At 36.2% G+C, this 22,529-nt stretch overlaps 1 protein-coding gene across 1 annotated transcript in view; it reads right to left on the reverse strand.

The window, feature by feature from the left end:
* Positions 1-22,529, reverse strand: part of TTC23 (tetratricopeptide repeat domain 23) — a 103,550-nt gene that overhangs the window by 1,006 nt on the left and 80,015 nt on the right. The window contains 3 exon segments of the mRNA XM_027852023.1: positions 401-483; positions 10,382-10,531; positions 14,749-14,876. Of these exon segments, the coding sequence (XP_027707824.1) occupies positions 401-483; positions 10,382-10,531; positions 14,749-14,876 (361 nt within the window).

Here is a 22,529-nt window from a genome sequence, read left to right on the forward strand (position 1 = left end):
TAAAGCTTCCTTAACACATCTCCAGAGCTCCTCATGAAGAATAGCCATAAGATCTAAAGAGAAGCTCAGGACATTCAAGAATGCTCTCTGTTGAACTCCTTGTTAATCTATGTTACTGACCTGAAGAAAGAGAAAGACTATAGTGTTCTTATGATGTCACTTAAAGCAAAGAGCTAAATTCTTCAGATAAAATATGGGCAAAGGTGATATTCTGTCCCTGGGGTTTCAAAAGATCTCATCTTGCACAACTTGTGGGTAAGTAACATAAGCTCAAGGACCTTTCCAAATTAGAAAGTTGTTCATTTCTGCAAGACTTTTTATAACACATCTTATCTGAAATTCTCAGTTAACATAACAGACAACTATAAAAGAAGCAGCATAGAGGACAATTCAAACTCACTTTGATAATGAGTCAAGAGTCTGTTGGGTGGCTGTTGTCCTTTTATCTTGAGAGCCATACAAGAGAGTCTGAATCTGAAGACACTGCAAAATAAACCATTTACCAAGTTAAATATGGAAATATTAATATTTATATATATTTATATATAAATATGGAAAAACAAAACTGTAGGCACCTAACATTTCTCCTGAATGATAGAATCTCTTCCATATAGCCATTACATGATTAAATTCATGACCATGAATACTTCCATGAAGAAACAAAATTTCCTTCTGGGAATTTGGAAAACTAAGGAATCTATGCATTAAAAAATTTTTACAAAGGAACATTTAAAGAAGCAGCGTGTCATCATAGACAAAGCATTTGTACTTAAAATATCCAGGTTTAGGTCTTAAATCCTGCCACTCAGTAGCTATATGAGTCTTAGGCAATCACTTAATTTCTTTAGAAACTCAGTTTCTATATTTTAAAAATGAAGATATTACACCTACCTATTAGGATTGATGTAAGGATCAAATAAAATTATGTAAAGCACTTTTAAAACTCTAATATGCTACATAAATATAAGCTATAATTATTTGAGAGGCAGCTTAATACAATGAGATATAGCAGAGGACCTGGGTACAAATCCCAGTTTTGCCTATAAGACCTGAGATAAGTCACTTGACTTCTCTAGCTCTCAGTTTCCTCATCTGTAATGCTGGTTAAATCTATGACCCTATTTATTGACCAGAATGACTTATTTTTTTTCTTAAGGTTAGGCATTTGTTAAAGAAAAAAAGTTTTTTAATCTTTAAAAAAGCATCTAATAAAAATTAAGATTAATGAACATCATTCTATCTATACTCTTTTATTCTTGTTAATGTACATTTATGCCTACTTGTAATTGATATGCTCACTTGATTTTGTGTTCTTTTTTCTTTTAACATTTCATTTATGATATAGCATTTATATAGCATTTTAAGGTTTTCAAAGTGCTTTACACCTATTATTTCATTTTATAACTCTCTCTACTTCAATGCAGAAATGAATAATTCTTCAGACATTTTGAAGGGTTTAAAAAAATTAACAGCAATAGATAGCATTGTCATTGACCACAGTAGCTGAAATAAAGCTATATGATTCTACCTAGCACTTATCTCATTTCAGTTTAAATGAACACCTATAGCCTTTTAGCAGAAATTTAATATGAAACTTTTTAACTGTCAAGAATAATTTTGTAACATGCATTATTTATATCCTATAATGAAAAAATATTAGATATGTAAAATGAAGATAATAGCATCTACTTCATAGAATTGTTGTGAGGATCAAATGAGTTAACATGTGTAAAGCTCTTTGCAAACCTTAAAGTGCTATATAAATGCTATTATTATTGTTATCTGGAAAATAAGAAAGATAAAAAAATCATAAAGTCTAGTTACCCATTTTGCAGTTGAGGAAGCTGAGGCGCAGAACCTGAAATGACTTTTCTAAAGACTTTTAGAATCATATGTTCATTTTTATATAGATAATTGTAACTTTCAGTAATCTAGGGGTGATATCCATTTGTAGGTTACCTGGCCTCTACTTTCTCCTTCCTGTTTCCTACCTTAGTCACTTCAATCTTAGTATTCCTACCAGAATTTGGACACACAAAAGGGGAGTGAAATTTAGATCAGTTTATAAACATTTTGACAGCTTTACTTGAGAAAAAAATCAGTGGAAATAGGGTTAAAGTTAACAGCTAAAACAATATTTGGGGACTAACTTTAGATCTTGTTTATTTATTTTCTCTCTGTTTGCCATTTTCATATGCCCAAGATAATTATACATCAAGCCACCAAAATGTTGTATCCTTTATGGGCTCAAGCGTGTGGGAAGTGTTCTTCAGTCTTGATAAGACTCCAAGAATACAGCTGTTTTGTTTAAAGTTCATGCTTTGGGAAGGTATAAACCTGGTAAAAATGAGCTTTTTAAGAACTTTAAAAAGTTTTTGGATTCTAATACTATATCTTTGCAAAAAGACTCGGCCTTTGAGAATTTATAGCTCAAGGATGGCTTTCATCTGGAAATGCCATTTTTTAAAATTTGTCCCTGGCTGCTATTGTCCTCTCTCTACTAACTGCCTAATATTCATTCCTACACTGAAGGAATATGCTTTCACTTGGCATCGGGTTAATGACTGAGCAGAATGCTATGGCCTTGGAAATAGACAAACTTTAGAAAATTATTTATTGTTTTAGGATAACAGAGAAGAATCTTGCAATTTTTTTTGTATCCAAAAATTCCATCAGAGGCTTTTTTTTAAGCAGCTGACACTTCCTACCAAAATAGACTTTATTTCCTTTCTCTTACAAAACAAGAAATACCTCCACTCAAGCTTTAAAAGGTCAGATTTAATTTTAAATATACACCGTCTTCTGTATTTACATATTTATGAGAGCCTTTGATGCAGTTCATTTTGAGAAGGGCTGATGTTAGCATGATTTTCTGTTAACTCATTCACCATAGCATTAAAATTTTACTGACAAATGCTCAGATAAAATGCCACTTCCTAAAGCTTTTTCTGAGCCCACCAGCTGAAAGCCCCCTGCCCCCATTTATGTTTTATATACATTTATATGTATACATGTTGACTTCCTTTCCTAAATGTGTGTGTGTGTGTATATATATATATGTATGTCCATATATACGTAGACATACATATAAATGTGCATATACATATATAAGCTCCTCAAGGGCAGGGGTTGTTTTCTTTTAGCCCCTGTATCCCATTACTTAGCAGTGTTTGGCCACACAGCAGGTGCTTAATAAATGCTTGTTGCTTGAGTGACAGTCTACAAAATGTATTTTTCTGTTTCACTTTACTTAAAATTTCCAAAACTCTAAGGAAAGAAAACCCAAGTAGTCTCTAATACTTTCAATGTTTACCATATACTTCCATAAAAATGATAAGGTGTTTGACAGTTTATTAAAATCATCATTAGGCTATCTCTTGATTCTTTGACACTCTTGGTGGCTGAAGCTGGTGATAGTTTCCTTAGTAGCTCTATTACTCCAAAACCAAAAGGTCAGGAGAATTAGAACAGGATGTATCTACCATTCTGTAAAATATATGGAGCATTGAAAAGCCACATACATGCAACAACTCTGTTTTCTAGATCTCTCACTCAGGGAAATTATACTGCTAATTATTAATCTGTATCTTTGGCTAAAATCTAGCTCAAACAGTCTTAAAAGGCAGCCAGATTAGAAAATGAAATAGATTGATAACATATAACCAGAGCTGAAATTATGATTACTGTGGTCAAGAACGTCATGTTAAATAAAGAAGACAAGGTAGATAATCTTTCTATTAATCCAATAGAATATAAATTAGTTAAAGGCAGAAATTATTTTTGTTTATTTTTGTTTTGCCTTTGTTTACCAAATGCTTAGCCTCATACCTGACACACAGTAGGCACCTTAATAAATGGCTGCTTAATGAAGGAATGAGTAAGTGTATGTAGTAGTTTTTCACACCAAATGTTTTCATTAGTGACCTGACTAGGGAAAGTTTTAAATGTCTATAGTGACATTAGGCAAGAAATGCAAAGTGAATTAATTACAAAATGGTGTATTGCCATAATTTCATTTCTTCTGGGTTTGAGTAAAATGTATTTCCATTTTACTTTAAAAACATAGAGAGTGACTGAGGCAAAATGAGCAGAGACCATCAGAAATCTTGATGTTTGGATGTTCCACAGTTTAATAGCTTGCATTCTCTGCTCTCCAAATCTTTCCTACCAAGGATTCAAATGGCAACCCTATTTTGGATTCAGCAACACAAAGTGAATTTCTTGCTTTGGTTTGAAGTTGATATAGAATTGGAATGAAAAGAATCCAGATGGATTAAAAATGTTGCTAAGCTTTTTTTTTATTTATCTGCTGTGAAATAAATGTGTCAAGTCACTTATGTTTACATTCTACACCATAAAAACCAAGCATTTAAAAATTATTCAATAAATATTTTATTAAGTGACTGCTATATGTAGTATGTGCTGGGATACAAAGACAAGAGTGAAACCATCCCTGCCCTTAAGGAGCTTAGATTCCAATGGGAGATACGACATACATTTATATAGGTATATACGAAACACATTCAAAACAAGGTTATTGATGAGGGGGAAGGGAAGGAAAGCACTAGAAATTGGGGGATCCACTATAGGACTCACGGAAAGAGGCACTTTTACACAGCCTCTGAAGGAAATCAAGAATTCCAAGGAGCATCAATGAGAGAGAGAATTCCAGGCATAGGAGAGTAGCTGGTACAAAGCCATGGAGAAGGAAGATGGAGTGTTGTATGTGAAGATAAGTAGATCAGCACAGTAAGAGTGAAGAATGTGTGGAAGGAAGTAATGTGTAATAAGGCTGGAAAGCCTCAATGAAGCCAGATTGTGAAGGCATTAAATGAGGAATAGTTTATATTTGATTGTGGAAGTAATAGGGAGCCACTGGAATTTACTGAGTGTGTGTGTAGTGGGTGGTGGTGAATGACATGATCAAATCTTTTAGGAAAACACTTTGTTGATTTTAGGAAGCTATTGCAATAGGCCAAGAAAGAGGTGATAAGAACCTGTACCAGGGTGGTGGCTATGTGAGAAGGGATAAGGTAATATGTGAGAAATATTATGGAGGTAAAAAGTATAAGATTTAGCAATTGACTCAGCATGTGGAATAAGAGATTAAAGAGCCAAGGACAGATGACACTAAGTTTGTAAATCAGCAGTGATTTAAAAAGATAGTGGTACAGGGATATTTGGAAGAGGGCAGAGATAGAAGAGAAAGATAATGACTCCAATTTTGTACATGTTGAGTCTGAGATGCTTATAGGGCATCCAGTTCCAAATGTCCAGGAAGCAGTTTGTGATGTGGATCCGAATCTCAGAAGACTAGGGTTGGACATATAGATCTGGGGATCTTCTGTATAGAAATGATAATTAAATTCATGGGAGTTACGAGGTCATCAAATGAAAGAATGAAGGAAGAAAAAGAAGGCCCAGGACAGAGCTTTAGAGCAGACCCACAGTTTAGAGGCATAACATGAATGATAATCCAATAACGGAATCTGAGAAGGAAGAGATAAGTAGGAGGAGAACCAGAAGAGAACAGTGTTATGGAAACACAAGGAAGAGAAAGTATCCAGGAGGAAGTGGTCAACAGTATCAAATGCTGCAAAGAGATAAAGAAGGATAAGGCTTGAGAAAAGGCTATTTCATTTGGCAATCAGGAGATAATTGGTAACTTTGGAAAGAGTATTTTCAGTTTGATGATGTGGTTGAGTTTAGAAGATAATGAGAGGAGAGGAAGTAGATACAAGTGAGTACAAACAGTTTGGCTGAGAAAGGGAGGAACAATATAGGATGATAGCTAGCAGAATGGTAGGGCCTTTAAGGATGGAGGAGATGTGGATGTTTTTGTAGACAGTAGGGAAGAAACTAATATATAGGGAGAGACTACCAGTAGGGCAATATGCTGGAGAAGAAAGGAGGGGAATGAATCAAGGGTACATGCAAAGGGATTAGCCTTGGTGAGAAAGGCCACCTCTCCAAAAGAGACTGAAGTAAAGGAGGAGATAATATGGGATGATGTCAATTGGTGGAGAAGAAGCTTATGACAAATAGCTTTGATTTTTTTCAGGTTGGGGAAGGGAATACTATGTAGTCGTGTCAAACTCAGAAATGGATCCCTGCAGGTCACATATTGACTTGGAAAACCACAAATTAACATATATGTTGTACTCTATTTAAGTTTATTTTGTTAAATATTCCCCAATTATATTTTAATATGCTTCCCAGTTACAGGTCCACCTGCAGCCCTCTGGGAATTTGACATCTCTGCTGTAAGAGACTTAAGGAGGGAAGAGCAGACTATTGAAGAAAATTGTTTTGTTGCAAGGAGAATGAGTCATCTGAATGGAGATAGGGTAGAAGCAGGGGAGACACTGGCAAATTTTTACCTGTGAGCTATATAATACAAGAATATGCAGTGGCTTGTTTCGCTTGCTGATGGGTCATTTATATTTTCCTAACATACACACTCTCACAAAGTCCATTGTTCTATGTTTAGTTTTTGTTTTTCTTTCCCAAGTGTATCTTCTTCCCCTGCCCTTATTGAACATCACTCTTTTCAGGCATTGGGACAACCTACTTAAGGATATGCTAAGTATCTGATGAAGATCATTCTCTATGAACTTAATGTTCGTAGATGAACATAGGTGTTCAAAATTATTTCGGTATCTAAGTCCCTAAAAATTCTAGATACCATCTTAACCTGGACAATCTGAGCAAAAGTACATTTCTGTTCCTCAGTGTACACTAACTGCTTTTGGACCCTCTAAGTAGTTGAGCAACTACTAAACAGCACAGTACAGAGGACAAGCATGATCAATGGATGGGAACAGAGGAAACCTGGGTTGAAGTCTCTACGCAGTTGCAACCCTGATGCGTGACCTGGGGCACTTAGCATATCTGAGTCTAAACCTTGTCACCTATAAAATGAAGGTTTTAGATGTGGGTTAATGAAGGAATGAATAAATGTATATAGTAGTAGTTTTTCACACCAAATTTTTCATTAGTGACTTTACTAGGGAATGTTTTAAATGTCTACAGCGACACTAGGCAAGAAATGCAAAATGAATTAATTATAAAATGTTGTACTGCCATAATTTCATTTCTCCTGGATTCGAGTAAAATGTATTTCTATTTAACTTTAAAAACACAGACAGTGACTGAGGCAAAATGAGCAGAGACCACCAGAAATCTAAATGTTTGGATGTTCCACAACAATTTCACAGTTCTAACAGGGGTTAGATTTGGTGATCTCCAAGGTACTTTCCAGTTCTAACATTCTATTAAGTCTAAATCACACCATGGTCTCAAATTTTCTTTATCAGTGTGTTTTTGCCTAGCAGATCTGTCTGTTATTCTTGGTCAGGTTTGTGTATTTTTTCTAGACATGCACAGAAACACCTCACAAATTATGGTGTGCAGTAACCTCTTGTTTAGATATCTCAACACAGTTAAATAGCTGATATGAAGGAATTCTTCTGTTTCGAAATGGATGAAACCAGCCCTTTTGGGGGGGGAGGGTCAAACATGATGAGACTTTCATTTACATACTTACTGCTACCGATATGTAGAGGTTCTATTTTTCTGTAGTAATGAGTGAAAAAGTGTCAACCTAGGTCTCTCAGTTTCCTTCTCTCTATATTTGAAAATGATTTACCTCAGATGTATTTCGATCATCAGAGGCTTTGGGTAAGTTTTACTTATATGAGTACAGAATGAAGGAATATACTGAGGGAATTTTATCTAAAATGTGGCAGCAGAGCTAATAAAATAGGTTGGGAGATATGAATTCTGGATTTTAGAAACAGAACATGTGTCCACATGTTCTCTGTGAACACAGAAGAGTTTACTATATAAATAATTTCTCCCTGCTCTGTTTATAGGACTATGTGTAGTAGGCTTTGAGTTTACTGAAGAAGACTATAAAATAATAATTACAATTATGGAGAATTAAGAACAATTAATTTCACAACAGACTTCAGGAGAGAATAGAAGGGCCCGTTGTGCTATAGACCATGGGGTCATGAAGAGTCAGATATGACTGAACAATAAAAATTTCACAAATAATGCTAATGTTCACAATTAATGTTGATGTTTCACAACATCAATTTGTATGATAAACAGAATTCTTTGTGTTTAACACCTTTCTCCAGTAGCCACTGTAAGACTGCTTATGAATTCTTTTTGAATGTTGTCACCTACCTTGAAATGATGGCAGTTATACTTGTTTTAGAAGAAAAATCAGGGTTTTATGGTGGAAAAATGTTTTGATTTTGAGCACTGAAATTCCCTTTGGAGGCCAACACAATCCCTGTATTTTCATTACAGGCAGATAAATGATCTGGTATGCTATTTAGTAATTTAATCCCACCTTCTGCTTTGCTTCCTTGGTCTGTTTTTCATATCCTTAATAACCATACTTTAGACCATTCAGCACAAGAATACACATCTGGAAAAGCTACAATTAAGTGGATTCCAGGCTACTAAGCTGGAAACTTAGGAACTGTAGCTGCTGTTGTGATACAAATAGCAGAAAATCCATACTTAACTGGTAACTTTAAGAGCTGCTGGCTTCACACAATCCAAATGCTAAATGTGGCATTTGAAAAAGTTTCCATTTAGCAGCAGATGTAACAGACCCTGCTTTCAGTAATCACTCGTGTCCTGCATGTTCACTGATGAGCCAGCCACTAGCCTTAGATTAAGTAAAATGATTATATAGGTATACGTGTGTGTGTGTGTATGTGTAATATGTATATATAATGTGTGTATACATACATACACACAATACACAAAACATAAATACATGTTTCAGTGTCTTTCTCTAATTTTGGTAAACTGCTAGATAAGCTTATGTCTTATTTACCTTCACATTTTGAAGACATTGTGTTTGGAGTTTATAATTAATAGAATTTTAATGTATAAATTGACAAAATAAAAGGTTGCCATCTTTTATTTGTGCCAGGGCTCATTAAATCCAAAAATTACTTATAAATGAATTGCTCTTTAGCTCCTAGAAACCAATAATGAATGTGAGTCTATATGATTCTTCCCCTAAGCCTCTGTCTGTTCTTTAAGACTAGATCTCATATGGAGGCAGTGAGGATGGTACAGTGGAAAAGGAATGAGACCTGGAGTCAGAGGATTTAGGTTCAAGCCCCACCTCTAATGATGCATGATTTTGGGCAACTTCACTGGACCTCAATTTCCTCATCTGAAAAAGGGTGGGTGGTGGGGGTGGGGGTGAGACTATGAAGCCTCAAGGTCTTTCATCCTATATATTTATCCCTGAATTCTTCCTGATACCTAAGGATAGCTGTCATATACTCCATCACCTCTCTCCTACTTCAATCCTGATTCATGAAGACAGATTTGTTCAAAGAGCAGAGGTCAGGTGACAAAAGTGGAAATCCCAGAAATAGGCAACGGTAGGTAGCTTAGAACCAGCGGCTTATGAGCAGGGCCCTGTAACAGCTACAACCCTTAGTTTTCCTTATCCTCCTGGCTTTGTAGGTTATTAAGAGCAACTTCAATAATAGTGCTCTCCCCAGAGGGTGGCAACAGCCCCTAGAAATCAAAAGACAACCAACCAACCTCACTACAAACTTTGTACAGCTATGTTTAGGTCTAGGGTCCACATTTTATTTAAATTATTTTTATATATATTTATATATATTAACTCTATTTATATATTACATATATTTTAATTTTACATTAACTTAAATTCTCAGTATTTTCTTCCCTGCATTCCTGAGATGGAGGCACCTATGTGGGAGACTGTGCCTTGGCAACCAACAGACAGGGACAGTCTCCCATTCTGTCCTGCAGGATGGGAGGTAGGGGTGAATAAAGGTCCCATTTACCCACAGCATGGGCACCATGCTCTGAGCTGGGTGGGAGAAGGGCTATATTTCAATACTGCCCCCCCGACCCCTCCATTTTAGGCCCTGTAACTCAAAGAAATGGTGTTTTGGTCTGTTTTGTTTGTCTTTCAGTTCTAGGTGCAAGCTGAGACACTATAAGTTTCAACACGTCCCTCTTGGTGCTAGAGTCAGCTCTTTCACTCTTGTTAGATATTAGTAAGCACCTCCTTCTTGGTCTTCATGTTTTACGTGTTTTCAGAACTAATTAGAAGGTTCTCTAAGAATAAGATTCACTTAAAAATGAAATCTGCAGAAGATAACAAGCTAAGAAGTAGATATCATCTGTTGGCTTGTTCAGATCAAAGGTGATATCAGCTTACTAAAATAAGCTTTTCCATAGCCCTAAGCTCCACCCTCCAGTTCTCACTCTGCCCCCTTACCCCCCCCCCCCCACCCTCCGCCCTAACCCCAACAAATGTTGAGGGAGGAGTGAGTAGGCATTTGTCTTGACTTATTATTAGGTTTACCTTCTTAAATTTCCTGTATGCCATGTTCTGGTCTCCCTGTGCCAGGTCTGCTTCTCCAAGGAAACAGTAAGTCCCTGCCACTTCAGGACTGACATCCCCAAATGTTGCTACTTTGGCATCTAGTGATTCCTTCAGTATTTGAGCTGCTCTCTATAAAAGGAATAAAAAACGGTTTTGTTGGAAAGGTTCAGAAGTCGATGAAGAGCAAGTTGACTGTTAAGAATATTATGTAAGTGAGGTTTATTTTTACTCTTTGGAAGAATGAAGTTTTGTACAAATACCTTATAATATTCTTCATCTAAACAAGAGACAGGAATGCACAACTACATTTTAAAAAATGTGAGTATGTGGTCTAGGACTTTTGGATGATATAACTCTATAAAGAGAATGAAGCCACAAAATTAGAAGGAAAGCCCATTTTGGTATTTCATTTGTTCATTTTTGTTGAGTAGTGAAATAATTTAATATTTTTAGATGAAAGATCTACTCACATAGGAAAAAAATTTGTAAGCTATTCTAATTTGGATGCTTTCATAAAATCTAGGATGCATTCCAGAGTTTTTTCTCATAAATAATTTCAGATACTAAAAGTAAACACAGAAACATGACATGACATTTTTACTTGGTCTAATTTATTAGAATATTTTAATCCCAGCTATGGAATTAAAAAAAAACAAACTAGAGTTGGTCAGAAAATAATGAAATAATGCCTTCCTAGCTGGTCGCTATAGTTATTCACTTGAAAATGCTAGGAAAAACATTCTGTCAAAAACATTTGAATCTCCTACACTACGTACTGGAACTTGACAAAATCCTGTCAAAAAACATTTGAATCTCATACACTAATACTGAAACTCTATTTTTTTGGGGGGGGGGGTTAGGCAATGGGGTTAAGTGACTTGCCCAGGGTCACATAGCTAGTAAGTATTATGTGTCTGAGGCTGGATTTGAACTCACATCTTCCTGAATCCAGGGCCAGTGCTCTATCCATTGCACCACCAAGCTGCCCCTGAAACTCTATTAAAAGGCATGTTAGACTGAAGATTAGCTATAAGTTGCACAAACTAGCTATGGAATATTTTCAAATATATATATATATGTATATGAATGACATGTTCATGTTACATATATGTATACACATACACCTATATGTATAGATGCATTTATGTATATAGAACAATATGGATACCTAGTCTCAGAGTCAGAAAGACTTGAGGTTCAAATCCCACCTCTGACATATACTAGCTGTGAGACTGTTAACCTCTCATGCTTCAAGCTACTCTCTAAGACTAAGTGTAGAGCAGATGGGAGATCTGCATTGGTACAGGGAGTTAACCTTTACCAATGAAATTATAGATCTAGTCCTAAACACACACACACATACACACACACACACACAGACACAGAGATTTCAAATGAGTTTCATGGGTTCAGAAATATAGGTAGAAATTTTTCTTAAATTTGAAGTGTGATTTCATTTGTGTGAGAAGCTTCAGATAAGGAGCTTCCTCTTCCAAGGGAGATTATCCCTTCTGCTGTACTTCAAAGTCAGAAAGAGTGCTTGTGGGCACTAAGAGGTGATGTGATTTTCCAGAGGTGAGACTTGAAACCTTGTCTTCCTGACTCAGAGGAGTATATCTCTATCTATTATGCAACACATTAGTAAAAGGGGCCTTATTTTGGAGATTCAAAGGCCTGCTGATATATACACAATAATAAAACAAATCATTTAATGGTCTTACCAATATCAAAAATTTCTGCTAAACAGAATGAAATAACCTCTTAATAAAAAGAAATTGTTCTTGGCTTCATTTTTTTTAATCTGTTCTTAGATTTGTCAGCTATTTTGCTTGCCTGATAGTGTGTCACACATTTGTTGGAAATGAATGGAACATCAGAGAAAGAGTAGAGTCTGTAAGTGTTTCCAAAGGAAATGACTAACTGGGCTGTATATGGCCAATGAAGGGAACAGAGTTTAGGAGTCCTATTTTCAAATGACTTGCATACTTAGCTTCTGAGTCATACAAAATAGAAAAAAAAATCCAGTTAATAAATTTTTTTTAAAATTGACTATGTACAAGGCACTTAGTGAAGAATGACCTGACTAGTGCCTTGCAATTTGTTGTTCATCTTTTGTTCTCAAAAAGGACCAATAACAACACGAGTAATGTATTGACTTGTGCATGAATTGAATTTAAGTGAGGCAGAGCTGAACAAAGTCATCAGCCTCACTCTCTCTTCCAGACTCATCAAAGGTCCAGTGGAAAGACGAAAGTTAAGACGACTGGCGAGGGCCCTGCACCTTGCACTTAGTCAAGAATACAAAGAAGCGGGGCAGGTAGGTGGCGCAGTGGATAGAGCACTGGCCCTGAAGTCAGGAGGACCTGAGTTCAAATCCAGCCTCAGACCAAACACTTGACACTTACTAGCTGTGTGACCCTGGGCAAGTCACTTAACCCCAATTGCCTAAAAGTAAAAAAAAAAAAAAAATACAAAGAAGCATAAAATAGCCTATGCCCTTAAAGGTATATCTTAAGTCATGATTAGCTGCCAAATGAATTTTACAGCCAAAAAGTGCTTCAAGAATTTGGAGGAAACTAGAATCATAATTAAGGTGGGGCTTGTTGGAAGGTATAGAAAGAGCTGATAGCATTTTCACTCTTTCTGCAGCATAGAAAGACATGAGTTTAGTGCCCAGTTACCATGAATAACTAGTTAAACTAGGAAGCCAGCAGATGCCCTATTTCTGTATGCCAACCCCCAGCCTTGCCCGTCCGTCGCCTATACTACACGGCAGGGCATGGACTCCCCTATTCCTACTTACTTGTAGATATTTTAAGGTCTTTTCCCCCTCATCCTTCCTACCTTTCCAAGCTCAGCTGAATTTGTTACTGACAACAAAATTAGTTATGGCTTTACAGGAAGGAAAAATTACTCTATGCTGGGGTGATCAGGGAGCATTTCACAAAGCTGGTGAGACTGTGCTGAGTCTTTAAAGATCTGGACAAAGGGAAGTGGGCAGGGCAATCTAGATGGGCAAGCCCAATGAGTAAAGCAGTTTGAGTGAAGGAAAGGGTTTGTGTAGGGAAGTTGTGCGAAGAAAATCTAGAAAAGTTGGTGCTAGATTGTAGAGGGCTTTAAATGTAAGGCTAAGGGAATTGATTTTGTCCTATAGCCAGCAGGGTGCCAATCAAAGACTTTGAGCAGGAGAATGACACAGTAAAATTAAAAATTCAGAATCTTTTAGCAGTGTTTGTATACAGATGAAATATTTTAAAGCTTTAACCTGCAGGGTGATTCTGAAATGTGAGGGATAAAGCGTTTCAAACAGTTTATCTACAGGACTATGTTCAATATATATTAGTATATGTAGCAAAATTTTAGGCCACAAACTATTAAAAAAGGATGAGATATCAGCCTGCTACCATACCACAGAAAAGCCAGTGGCAATCAGAGATTCTATTCTAAAGGCTGATCAAAATGGCATATATGTACTCTGGGTTAGATTTCAGGGTGCAGGAATCAATAAGACCATCTTCAACTCTTTATCTGATGAAGACCAGTGGCACAGATAATCCAAAAAAGCAGGCCATCTAAAATTCATTTATATTTTGCTTTGGAATGAATCTGGGGGCAGAAGTTTTACTTCACTAGCCATACTTTACTTGTTCTTCAACTAATAGAATACTATGTGGACAACATTGTATGAAAATGAGCTCCTCTTTTCCAAATGTGGGTGTGTATGCATGCACACACACACACACACACACACACACACACACACACACACACACAGACTTATTGCAGGGTGTAGGTGACTCAAAAAGTAGACAAAGTGGCAAAGGAAGCCAGCTTGGTAATAAAAATTTGTCACACAAAATCTAGACTTGTTTTGATTTTAAAATAAAAATGTGGCATAGCACGTGGATTTTTAGAAGTTGTTAAATTTTAGGGATGATGGTCAGATAAGCTCCCTATACATATTCCTAATTAATACAAATTCTGAATGTTTGATCCATCTTCATGTGCTGTGACAAAGCACAATCATGTAGTTCATTGGTAAGTGTCAGTGAATCAGAACTTCTACTCCTGTGGTTTCACATGAATGCACTACTTCCCTCTACGGTCTTAAACTGGGTTCTCTTTTCACACTATTAATTACTACGTACCAACTACAGCTATTCGAGTCAAGAGAGATTCCATTATTAGTTTACCCATCAATGTCTCATGTTTTCAGACTGCTGTTCTTATGGATACTTCTAACCATTCTGAAACAGTCTTTTGAAGATCAAGTTGATCTCCCATTGCACAATCAGCACTTCAAGCCTTTGAATGGAAATCTGTTAATCCTATTTCAAAATTCTTACCTTTAGCTTACCAGTAGTCCGAAGAAAACGGCAAAATTCATCTTGAATTGCAAAAAATCTGTCATTGGCTATTCCTCCAGCTTTCTTAAGGATAGTCATACTTTCTTGAAAATATTGCTCTGCCACATCTACAAAAAAAAATCATTGAAAAAAATGAAGACTGCCACCAGATTTGGAAGGAAAAGAAAAATATTAGAATAACATGTTTTGGGTAATGATGATCTATCTGAAAATTAGTAAACAAGCCCACCAATGAAATGAATGAGATGAAAAGACTTATGATAATAATAGCTAACATTTATATAGTGGTTTTATGGTTTGCAAATCATTTTATAATCACATTTTAATAATATTTTTCAAGTTTTCAAAGCCCATTCTTATACAACATCTCATTTTATCCTTGCAATAACCATATGAAGTAGGCAGAGTAGGTATTATTATTCCTACTTTTTTACACATAATAAAGAAGCTGCATATCAAGTTGAGAGGTTAAGTGAATTACCTCATGATCACGAAGCTAGTATGTCAAACTGGTTTTCCTAGGCCTTCATACATCTTAATTGTCTCCTTAACAAGGCATAAATATGACAATTTGTACAAGAGAAACAAAAATCTGAAATCCACGTGTATTTTTTTATACTGGATAGTCATTAGGATCTGACCATACAATACTGGTTCCTTACTGATGTCAGCAGTCTAAGAGTCTGTTTATTTTTAATGAACTATAACTTGTCTGACTGCATAATGACGTAATTAATCATTACATCTTATCTAGGACATAGCCAGGAATGTGGAAGGAAGCAAACAAGGTTTCTGGACAGCCAAAATGAATATATAAAGTTCATACACTAAAGATTAAGCAATTTGTTCATAGAAAAAATACTCAAAATTCACTGCCTATTTGTTTTTCTTTTAGATACAGTGATAACAAAGTTTTCCTTAGATTAGATGCATAATTTAGTAATTTTCACTTTAGTAATTTTTTGGGCCACAGAGTCAAGAGAGATTCCATTGTTAGTCTACCCATCAATGTCTCATATGTTTTCAGACTGCTATTCTTAGGAAAACTTCTAGCCATTTTGATTAGATGCAGTAATTTAGAACAGGTAAGGAAGACAGAGAGGCAGGCACACAGATAGCAGCAACAAGTAACAGCTGATAGAGGGATGAGACAGAAAAAGTATCATAAAACACAGATACAAGAACTCAAAAAGCATCACAGCCTAAAGCTATAGCAAACATGGCAATAAGTCCTAAGCGCATTACTGTATTGATTTTCACCAAAATGGTTTTATGATTTTTTTTTATTGATGTTCACAATGACAACCATAAGCCTTCAAAAAAAGGTTAAATTCTATTTTGTCCCCTGTTTAAGAAGGCAGGGAAGTATGTAACACATTTTGGAAAGATTTCTACCAAAAAAAAAGGTTAAAATAAAAAGAAAATTTTGGTGTTTGAAGGGAGAACTTCCATTTGATCTTATTCCTGATTTTTTTTAAGGCTCACAGAAGAAGGATTAGCTTGGTGCGGGGATGGAGGTAAGGTGAGGTTGGGGAGGGAGGGGAAAATAAATAAAAACAAATAGTTCTTCACTCCATGACCCCAGTACTAGCTGATACTGTACTTTTTCTCCATTCTAACTTTTGGATTGTAGGAGTAACTGCCCATAAAAAAGGTCATAAATAAGGATTATATATGTATATGTATATATATAGCTTGTTTTTATAGTTTGTTATATATAGCTTGTTTTAAAAAATATATAATATATGCAATATGTATATATGTATAAATTTAACATAGTAGTACTAACATCACCCTGTCGTGTCCTCTTTAAACTTCATTTTCATCTCTTTTGTGTTATCTAAAAAATGTTTCATTGATGTTCTTTTTTTTTTTGTACCACTATCACTAGTTTCCCTGTACTCTCATAATTCTGCTCCCCCAATAAAAGCCCTCCACATTGTGATGTAGCGTAAAGAGCATTGGACTTGAAGCCAGCAAGGTGTGGATTCAAATTATACCTTATCCACTTACTGTGTGATTGTGGAAAAGTCACTAAACCTTTTTTCTGTCACAGTTTTCTCATCTGTAGAATGAAGGAATTGGACTTAATGGTCCCCAAGGACCTTTCCAGCTCTAAATCTATGATCCTATGGTTCATAAAACTGTTTGAAAATGTACGTCTCATTCTATACTCATAGTCTCTTATCTCTCCGTGAAGAGATAGGAAACATGTTTCATAATTAATTTGCTGGACTTGTGATTAGGCATTGATAAGATTTCTAGTTCTTTTCCTTTACAATGCTGTGATCATTGTAATTAGTTGTGTTGACCTCAGCATTAGTTCATACAAGTTTTCCCAGGTTTCTCTGACTCCATCCTTTTCATCATTTCTTATGGTAAAATAACATTCTATTATATTCATATACCATAGTTTGTTTATTCCACCACTGATGGATGCCCATTTTATTTTTAGTTCTTTGCTACAACAAAAATGGTGCTATTACTATTTTTGTATAAATGGGCCTCTGTCTCTGACTTTGTGGTATAAAACTAGCAGTGTTATCACTGGATCAAAGAGTATGCCATTTAGTGACTTTTGGAGTTTAGTTTTAAATTGCTTTCCAGAAAAGATCTCCCAATTTACAGCTCCATCAACAATTCATTACTCTTCCTATTCTCTTATAGCCTCTCCAACAACTGTCATTTTCCCTTTTTGCTATCTTTGCCAATCTGATGGGCATCGGATAGTGCCCTAGAATTGTCTTTTTCATTTCTCTTATTATTAGTTATCCAGAGCATTTTTAACATACCAATCATAATTCTTTTTTGAAATGATTATGTTTTTTACTTAATGTTGAAACAATTTTTATTTGATTAAATACAACAAATACTGAGCATCAATATAGCATCTATTCATCTGGTTAGAATAATATTAGTAAAATTACGTTTAATCAGAATAATATGAAACATAGGTTTCAAAGTGGATGAGACTGCCCCCTGGGGGGGGCACTGGAATGATCCAAGGGGGTGGTAGTAGTTTGAAATGATGCAAATTAAAAAAAACCCAGCTGTTAAAGGGTTAAAGTAGATTTCCAGAGGGGCACTGAGTAATTTTTTAAAAGAGAGTGCTAGGCCAAATAAGTCTGGGAACCTTTGGTATGGAATAAAGATTTATGACTGAATACTTTGACTAACTCAGATTTAAGTAGTCTTCTTTTCCTTGATTATTCAGGTTTTTTTTAGTTGTGAAGATTAATTTTTAGTGTATAGTATGATATAAGTCTATATAAAAGGCAGAGGAGTTTGACTAACACAATTTTGTGTTTGACTAATACCTGGTTAGTTGAAGGTTTTATCAAGATTTAAAGTGATAGTACTAACACTGTCCTGCTTTTGTCTCCTTCTAAACTACCTTCTGCTCTCCTTTGTATGTTACCTTTTTTTTTCTGCATTCTCTTTTTCTTTCTTTCTTTCTTTCTTTTTTTTTTTGGCATCACTATTAGTACCCTCCCCACCATCATTAACTTAAAAATGGCTGATGTCCAAAAGTTATTTCGTACACTGGCTATTTGGAACTTGTAACACATTTTTCCATAGATATAATCAGTGTTTACATTTTCTGATCAGATAACAAATAGTTATCTAATCCATAATGTAGCTTAACTACATAAAGAACTTTAGCTCATGGACAAAATTTTGAAAGAGGTAAAGTTTGTATTTGGTATACTTCCACCTCCTGTTCTATTTTCTCTAGTCTCCCATGTACCCTGAGCCCTCATCCTTTAAAACTTGAACTATAGCATCTCAAGAAGACCCACCTTACCAAAGTGTTCTATGACTCACAATTACCCTCCCTTCCCCCTACAATACGTTATAATGATGACATCTTTGAATCTCAGTTTTCTCATCTGAAAAATGGCAGTCATAATACTACCTATCTCATAGGATGGTTGTGAGGATCAAATGAGCTAATATTTACAAATTGCTTATATAAAGTTGTCTATGCATTATTAATATTGTTATACTGACAGCAAACTTACATAACGTTTTAAGGTTTATAAAGTTCTTTCCTTCAACACACGTGATATTGGCTAGGTTTTTAGGAAGTTACTCAATCTTACTGAACTAATTTAAACTAATATATGAGTAAATGGCAGGTCTCTCCTCTAACCATCTTTTCTTTGTTTTTTTTTCCTCTCTTTTTTTTATATTTCTTTTTGAGAGGGTTGATAGCAGGGGCATTAATGTAGGTTGGACAGGTCTACCTATAGACTCACTCTAAGGAAAGCTCTCCAAGTTTTCCTGTTTTCATAATTTATTTTATTTGTCTACTTCCAAAATCACAAATTCTCCAAAATTTCCACCTTTGTCACAGTGGCAGCAAATATGATTTTTTTCATCACTAGGAGAGGAAGGTAGAATGAGGAGGCCTGTGACAATTATTTTTATGTAGGGGTCACTGGTAAGTAGAGCATTTGTAAGTCTTGGGCTACCTGCACATATGTTAACACAAAACAAAATCTTATATCTACAAAACAGAATATAATCAAGTTGTCCTCTCTGTCATAAAATACCAATTGCTCTATGGAAGTTAAATAACTACCATTTCTGAACCGTGTGGTAGAGTAGAGAGAACATTGGGATTAGAATTAGAAGACCTGGTTTTGAGTCTTGACTCTGCCACCATCTAGTTGTATGACTATGGACAAATTCACTTAACCTGTTTCAATCCTCAGTTTATTAATCTATCATAATTCTTATATTGCTTGTCTAAGGGGAACTAAATTGTTAATTATCATCATCATCATTTGTTTATAACATTGACATCTATAATCCTTTAGCCACAGAAAATTATTATACATACTTTTATGTATGCCATTTTGGATGTTTAGCAGCAATTTTCCATGGGGAAGGTAAGCATGGCTCATTTATAAGGATTCTACCTTTGAATGACAGAGTTTGTTCCATGAAACTAAGTGCACTATAGGCCACAAGTGGCCAAAAAAACCTTTGAACTTCTTGGTGTCCAAGATAGGATATTCTCAACTGTAGAAAGCTGATCTTGAATCATCAGCAACTTGATATGGACCTCTGCAGAGGGTTAGATCAGTTTTTAAAATATAGGATAGTGAATCAGTCTGTAAATCTGAAATTAGCATCCACAAGAGCACAGGTGCTTGACTTGCCTCCCAGTGTCATCAGTCTTTCCATGTTTTCATTCCAACTACATTTATAACTAGTAGGTATTGAGGAAAAGTAACTGCACAGAAAGTCTGTGTAGTTCTTTCCTTTTTCCATGTAGTTATTTTCAAGTGAAGTGAACTGAAGCTTGCAAAGGAAGTTAAAGTCAAGCAAAAAGATTTTTTTGTTCTAGTTTTGTTGGAGGTCAGACGAAGATCAAGGAAAGGATAGATGAAAATAAATTAAAGAAATGACAAAACTATTTAACTCCTATTTTAATTGTTTTCTTTATTAAGAAGAATGATATTGATGCAGGAAAAGATAGAACAAAAAAGCCATAAATGAAGTTGACCATGTATTGGGAATGAGGGATAACAGAGAGAGAGCCTCAAAGCTGCACTCATTCATATCTACAACACATTTTTAAGAAGGAATCCAGAGTACAGTAGGAAGACTCTCTATGGAGAATTTATGGAGAGACAACAGAGAGAAATCGCAAGAATGAGAAGGCATGGATTAGAGAGTAATATATACCCGAAATAAGCAGCTAGGTGGTGCAGTGGATATAGCACCAGGCCTGGAGTCAGAAGACTTGAGTTCAACCCTGTCTCAGACACTTACTAGGTGTGTGACCCTGGGCCAAATCACTTAACCCTGTTTGCCTTGGCTTCATCATCTGTAAAATGAGCTGGAGAAGAAATGGCAAACCACTCTAGTATCCAGTACCAAGAAAACACCAAATGGGGTCATAAAGAGTCAGACACAATTGAAATGACTGAACAACAACAAAATGTGCTCAAAACAAGTGAGATTACAAATCCATAAAAGTATATGCAAGTAAGGGGATGGTAAGAAAGCATCAAGCCACCTTCACACTGTGCTAAGCCCAAGAGACATAAAGACAAAATGGAAAGAGAGTCCCTGCTCTCAAGGAGTTTACAATCTAATAGGGGAAGACAACACACAAAAACAACAAGGAAGTTGAAAAGCAGGTTGGGGGGATGTTATCTGACATGGGGGGGGGGGTGAAAAAATCAGAGAAGTCCCAAAGTAATGCTGACAGGTGAAAAATTAGATATTCTGAGTTCGGCTCCCTTCTTAAATGGCAATTTTGGAGTTCATGGCTCCACCCTTCAAGCAGAGAGACAGAGGGTTGTGATAGAGTGACAACACTGATGGGATATTGCTGGGTATCCTGAGGGAGTTTTCCCAATATTGAGCTTCCTGGGGCATGGTCGAAAAGTCAGAGAATTCCCAAAGTAGGTCAGCCAGGTGAGAGATGAGATGTTCTGAGCTGAGCTTCCTCCTTAAATGGAGGCTTTGGGGTTAGTGGCTTTATCCTCCCAGCAGAAGGTGGTTGATGAGTAACCAAGCTGATTTGAGGTTCAGGTGAACTATATGCCAGAATTCTGAAAGATTTTATAACCATGACTGCAGAAATACTGTCTGTAATTATTAAAAAGTAATTTTTTTAAACAGCTGGAAATAGTCAATTATAGAAGAAAGAGGGTTCTTTAAACTATGGGCCTATGAGCTCAATTTCAATTTCTGGCAATTCTGAAAGTCATTATTAAAAGGATAGTTTATGAGAGCTTAGAAAGGGAAGAGGTAGATGAATGGGTGAATGAATGAAAAGGCATTTATTAAGCACCTAGGTGCCAGGCACTGTGATAAGCACTGGGGATAAAAGTCAAATGTGAACTCCCTGCCATTAAAGAGCTTACATTCTAATGGGGTAAGACTACACTCACAGTCCCTGTTGCTACTCAGACTAAAACCTCCTTCCATGGACTCTATTCACCTATCTATGCTGAAATGGGCAGTGGATTGTCACATCCTTCCAGAAGCCATGCTATCATTGATTTGATTACTATTCTCAAATAGTGGAAAGTGGGTCAGAGTGGATGAGGGATTGGCAGTGGGATTATACATGAAGTGGGCCAGGGCGGATGGCAACATGTTGCTGTTGCTATTTTGTCCTTTGTTCTGGACGGGGACCATGACATCAGGGAGGTGATGCCATGACATGCAAGTGAGCTGGATTTAAGCGAGAGAGGGCTGTGCAAGCAAAGTTACCAGCCTCACTTTGTCCTCAGAGCCATCTGGGTCCAGTGGCCAGATACAGATCAGGATGAATGGAGACGGTCCTGGATGCAGTGGGAGACCTTGGCCTTTTCAAGCTAAGGCTTTTAGTTAATACCCATGCCCATGTCTTCTCCGTACACAAAAAACACTCACTTGATCCTTCCATCCATGCTGATTATTATTCCATATTTCTTCTGCCTTTTTCAGCAAAACTCCTTTTCCCAGTCTTCATCTTTCTTAATCTGTCTGTAGCCTTTGATACTGTCATTCACTCTCATCTCCTTGATACTTTTCTCTCTAGATTTTCAGGATACCACCCTCTCCCAGGTCTCATCCTACCTCTCAGACTGCTCCTCAGTCTCCTTTGCTGGATCCTCATCCAGGTCATTCCTTGTAATAGTAGAGGTCCTAAGGCGCTCTGTGCTGGGTCCTCTTCTTTTATTCTTCTATACCACTTCACTTAGTGATGTCATCAGCTCCCAAGGAATTAATTATCATCTCTATGCTGATGA

This window comes from Vombatus ursinus, unplaced genomic scaffold (assembly GCF_900497805.2).
Source record: "Vombatus ursinus unplaced genomic scaffold, bare-nosed wombat genome assembly UNPS02009205.1, whole genome shotgun sequence".
NCBI classification, from domain to species: Eukaryota; Metazoa; Chordata; class Mammalia; order Diprotodontia; family Vombatidae; genus Vombatus; species Vombatus ursinus.